The sequence below is a fragment of the Marmota marmota genome, unplaced genomic scaffold (assembly GCF_001458135.2).
Source record: "Marmota marmota marmota unplaced genomic scaffold, marMar, whole genome shotgun sequence".
NCBI lineage: Eukaryota > Metazoa > Chordata > Mammalia > Rodentia > Sciuridae > Marmota > Marmota marmota.
Genome location: NW_026000169.1, coordinates 3,109,060 through 3,114,616, shown reverse-complemented (window position 1 = coordinate 3,114,616; position 5,557 = coordinate 3,109,060). Strand labels below are relative to the sequence as shown.

The 5,557-nt window shown below is 44.3% G+C and overlaps 1 protein-coding gene across 1 annotated transcript in view; it reads left to right on the top strand.

Annotated features, from left to right (window-relative positions):
* Nucleotides 1–4,819: 4,819 nt before the first annotated feature.
* Plbd1 (phospholipase B domain containing 1) overlaps nt 4,820–5,557 on the top strand; it is a 67,846-nt gene continuing 67,108 nt past the window's right edge. The window contains exon 1 of the mRNA XM_015498188.2: nt 4,820–5,176. Coding sequence (XP_015353674.1) covers nt 5,062–5,176 — 115 coding nt within the window. The 5' untranslated portion in view covers nt 4,820–5,061. The remainder of the gene's footprint in view (nt 5,177–5,557) is intronic.

The following is a 5,557-nucleotide window of genomic DNA, read 5'->3' as shown; positions in this document are numbered from 1 at the left end:
TTCTGAAAATTTCTTGTTTAACTTAGAAACTTCCATTATTAGATTCCTTCCAAGAGGCTAAGGTATTACTCAAAGAAGAATACTAAAATATTGGAAAATAAAAGATTAAGATGTGTGGCTTTTTGCAGATGGGGGCACAGAGATACTAGGGATTGAACCCAGAGTATTTATTTTTTGTTTTGAAGATCTAAGTTGCTTAGGGTCTTGCTAAGTTGCTGAGGCTGGCCTTGAACTTGCTGACCTCCTGCCCAGTCTCCTGAGTCATTGGAATAGCAAGGGTGTGCCACCATGCCTGGCTGATTTGTGGCTTTTTGAGGTCTTGTGTTATAGAGACACTAGTCTTCAACAGGCACTAAAATGTAAGGTCCATACATCTAAGAGAAAAAAATGTTTTAAAATATTCAAAAGCTTGGTTTGAAAAATGGAAAGACAGACTGAGATAAGATGGTATACAGTACATTGAAGAACCATAAATCGGAATAAGAAGGTATGCTAATATTGAATTTGTTCTTATGCACAGAAGTAAAAAAGTTTAAAAAACTGGTGAGACGTGCACAGAGGATTGGTGAGAAAGCCCAGCACCTCTAGGAGAAGAGTCACCTATTGATGGGTGGGGCAGGGCGTGGAAATATTTAGTAATAGAAATGCCAAGTAGGTCTAGATTTATGGGAGCAGAGAAGATGATAGTTAAACCTCCCCCACTGTAGCTCATGAACTTGCAAGTCTTGAAAAAGAGCCCTGTGTCACCCATGGCACCAGAGGTTTAGAGTGGCCAGGGGAGGTGTTTAGGGAGATGACACTTAAGACAGACTTACTGATTGATGATCACTAGGTCAGAATAACTTTAAGCCCCCTAACTGCCACTATACCAGGGTTCAGAAGGGTATAAAGATGAACCAAAAGCCCAAGTAGGATCTAAGTCAGGATGGAGAGGTTGCCCAATGTGCCAGAAACAGTTAGCTGCTTACCCAAGATGTGTTTCTTGTTCTCTTCTGTACTGAGAGGTAACATCCCAGGTGTGACAATATGTTCAGTTCTTACCGATGGAAGGTGAGTGGAATTGATTAAGAAGCAGGTGTGTTTGCTCTTTCCACACTCTTTGCCTTCTCTGTGGCTGAAAGAAAAGATTGCAAGGCCAATGGTCATGGTTCCTACATACAATTTGGCAACCACAGTGAATTCACAGAGGGTATCTAAGAATCCATCAAATATTCATAGAAAACAATAATAGCAGAACATATTACAATGAAACAAAAGGGCTCCTTGGGATACTTTTAACTTTCTCAGGGAAACACAGCTGTCTGTTGGAAACTGATCAAATCACTGCTATTAAAGTTTTTGGCCCTCAGTTTGGGAACTTCTGCTTTAGTGTATGGTGAAGCCACAGATGAAAGGACATTGAGTTCCTAGATATCCACATGGAAGAAAGCCACTTACCAAGAAGAATGCCCACACTGCATTGCATAAATCCATTGAACACACAGAGTTCACTTATCACCGTGGATGGCGTTACCCTAATTAATACACAGAGTATGTGGGAATCTTAACCTTAGGTCATGGTGGTGCTGCAGACATCAACAGCAGACAACTGTGCATTGTAATTCCTGACAGCTGGATGAGACAAACCACATCTTAGTGGAGACCAAAAGGTTAAAAGAATAATTCACTGAGTCCCTTACTTAATACCATGTTAGTACATAAACCCCCTGAGGAAGGGGAGGATATGGAAGAGGTAAAGGATAGTAAGGATTTCCCAAGTAGACAGAATACCCTTAAATTTGGCACGACTTTTTTTTTAACCACCAATGGATCACTGTTTGAATCTAAGTTAACTATAGTCTTTTGGGAAAGAAACAGGTTTACATTTGGCATAGTACATAATGGAATTATAAAATTTTCAATTCACCATATATATGTTACAGCAAGGCAAGAAATATAGAAGCCAATGAAGTCCACTGTCCCAGTTTCTACATGGTCACTTGGCTATAGATGATACTTGCGACTTCTCTTTTCCGCTTTCTTTCCACCTTCCCTTGCTTTGGGCGGGCATCTCAGCTGCTTGGGGTTCTTTGCTCATTGCGATAAGGAGCCGGACTCCCCAGCAGAGCTGCCTGGGTGAGGTTTCAGCACTTCCATTACTGTTCCTAGTATATGATGACACAAGGGACTCCCCTGAATTCCCTCTACTGCTTCAGCTCCAGCTATGCAGCAGTGCTATTTCTTTATTGATAGCCAAGCTAGATTACTCTAACCAACACTAGAATCCTTTTCTTACCCAATTTTTTTTTCCAGAGGAACTCATAAAAGGATCGTGTTTTCAAATTCCAATTATAGGACACTGTACTGTGTGCCATGGTGGGACCATACCTCCATCTTTGCTCACTAAAACCTCTAAACCAGTAGAGTCCAGATTTATGAAAAGTTGGTACCAAAACTAAAGTAATGGATGACGAGTAGCCCCAAACCAGGAAGTTCATTACAGAAGTATGAGAACGTTTCATAGCTGACACATTCTTTGGTCCCCTTCACCTTAGATTTAAAATGAGTGACTTTTGCTGCTCATCTCTCTCCCAGATATATAAAACCAGCAACTTATAAGTGAAGATTTGTCATCACGTAATTTAGTGGTTCTCAGCTAGGGCATTTTTGCACCATAAGGGAACATTTGACAATGTCTGGAGACATTTTCAGGGGTCACAAATGGTGGAGAGTGCTACTGTCATCCAGTGGGTGAAGGGTACACAGGGAAATCCCCCAACAACAAAGACTTGTCTGATCCCAAACTGCAATGGCTTTGAAGTTGAAAGACTCTTGATCCAGTTAATTTGTTATCTAAGTAATTGCTCCCCCTGTTGGAAGCAAGGTCTGTGATGGCATCTCTGTGCCTGGATCATGGTAGGCAACAAACATTGAATGGCTAAATAATTGATGGATGAATGCTACATAGTTGACATCAGACATGTTTATATATATTATTTCATCAAAATGCGTTGTTCCTTGGATAATAAGGGTTAGTAGGATGAAGGTGGGTGACACATGGCACCATGGCTGAAATATTTGGGGTGGCACAACTTCCTTGAATGTCCCAATGTAGTTCTCTTCCCTACGTGACACAACCAAAATGTTCATAATTTTCCTTCTTGTTTATTTGCTAACTTGAAGGAAAGTGTGCAATTGCTACGATGTCCTCAATTCCTTCCTTCATTACATGAATGTCAACATGATAGCAAAATTGTAACTTGCAATTTGTACAGGGATTTGATGTTCTTTTAGTTGTTCTATGTTTTTCTAACAATTACAAATGTAGTTCCTTTTCTAGAAAAAGTGCTGTCTGTTGTCTCTTCCCATGATCCCTTGAAACCTCACTGAAGCTTAGAAGAAAGGCCAAGTCAAAAGTGGAGGTTGAGTGGTGGCTTGTCACCTCCTAACTGTCCCCACTGCTCACTCTCTCTTTTTGGTGGTAATGTAAGAGGGGTCCGCTTTATGCTTTGAATGTAGCCCTTGCTGCTCTGCCACTTTGATTTATTTTTAAAATGGACATGTTTCTTTCTCTTCTTCTCTCCTTAATCTCTCAGGGAAAATAGGATTACCTTTCTTCCCCATCCTAGGCAGATTTATCTGTCCTTGAGTACACACCTGCCATAGGAACGAAGTAATTCAGACTTTGGGGATGGTTCCAAAGATGTCAGAAATGACTACTCCCAAATTAACAAATGAATTACAACTCCAACAGAGAACACCTGGAATGTAGCCTTTGAATTACCTTTTTAAGAGCCCCCTGTTCCTGCTGATGGAGGAGTCCCCTGTGTTTCTCCTTTGCTGGCAAAGCAATAAACCTTCTTTTTCCTTTTTCTCAAAACCATGTCCTTGTTATTGGATTGGTATGGGGACAAGGACTAAGCTTTTGTGGGGAGACTGAACCCAGGAGAGCTCACGACTGACATACACCTCATTTCTTTCTTTCTTTTCTTTTCTTTTCCTCATTTTTTCCCCATTTTATGTTGATACAGAGTGTCACTAAATTGCCCATGCTTTGTCTTGAACTTGTAATCCTCCTGCTTCAGTCTCCAGAGTTTCTGGGATCACAGCCCTGCCCACCACATCTGGCTGTCCCCACTTCCCTTTAATCATAGCTCTTTTACAGAATTAGTGGCAACTTTCACCTACCAGTTTATTCACAGGGCTTTGTCCCTTCTAGGTCTGTGGGAGGAGTTGTTCTTAACTGTCTTTGTAGCACTGGTACCAGAAGCATAAGATGGGCTCAATCAATGCTATTGAATGAATAAGATGCCTTTTGCCTACTTCACAATGTCACCCAGGGCACCCTTTGCCAATGACACCCAAGACATAATTTTGCCTACTTCACAATGTCACTTTCAACTAGCCATGCAGAGAAATGGGGACACCACAGGGGATCAGGGGGTATCTAGTTTCAACCCTGCGTGAATCACACTCCAGTGGTGGCTCCAACCAAAGAAGAGAAACAAACGATCAAAAGTTTCTAGCAGCAGCAAATAGATTTAGGTTAAATCGCCTGAGGCACGGGGTTTCTGATCCCTGAGGAACCGCAAAGCAGGAGAACCGCGTGTGGGCAGAGTATGAGCTCTACCATGACTCTGGATGCCTCATCCTCTGCTAGTAGCGTGGCCATCTGGGAAGCAGAGACCAGTGTCACTGTGAACTGATTCCTTCAAGCCCTGGGCCGCCAAACTGCCCGACTAGTCCTGAAAAAGCAGGGCGCAGCCTGCACGTTCCCCAGAAGTGCAGCTGAGGAACTTTCCCAGCCCTGCCCACAGGTTGCTGGAGGGTCAGACGAAAGGGATCCGCCTTCCCCAGATTGGGGCCCAGTAGGGCGAAGGTTGTTCTCAAAGCCACGTGAAGCTTTCCTCGCCCCTAAAAAGCCCCAAATAGGCAGGGCTAATGGGAGAGGAAAGTTAAGAACTCCCCAACTTCTAAGACGCGGGGCCCGCCTGCCACCCCGAGAGCTGCTCTTGCAACAGCTGCCACCGCGCGCCCCAGCGGTGCCTAGACCAGCCGAGAGGAGGTCGCGGCCGCAAAGCGATGTCCCGCCAAAGCCTCGGGCTGCCGGCGCTGCCACTGCCACTGCCACCGGCGCCGCTGCAGTTGCTGCCGCTGTTGCTGCTATTGTTGCCTTTGGCTGCCGCGCGCCAACCAGGTGAGCAGAGCCCCCCGTGCGTCGCCGCACCCCGCTGCGAATTCCCGCTGAATCTGCTTCCAGAGGGTGTCTTGTGTAGGGGTGGACGCCAAGGGAGACACTGCAGGGAGACTGGCGAGTATTGCTCCAGCTCTGCTGTAGCTCAGTGACAGCACTGGAGAAGGGCAGGACTTGGAGTGTGGACTGCGAACTTGAAAAGTTTTGGCAAGAATTCTTGGCAGACAATCCGTTGGCTCCTGCGCCAACTCTTGACCCACAGAGCCTTGGCTCCTCCCGAAAACTCCAGCCAAAGGACATCTAAATATATTTATCCAGATCATAGGGAAGTATGGTTCCAGGCTGCCATTTGTTTTGTTAAAAAAAAAAAAAAAAAACAGAAAA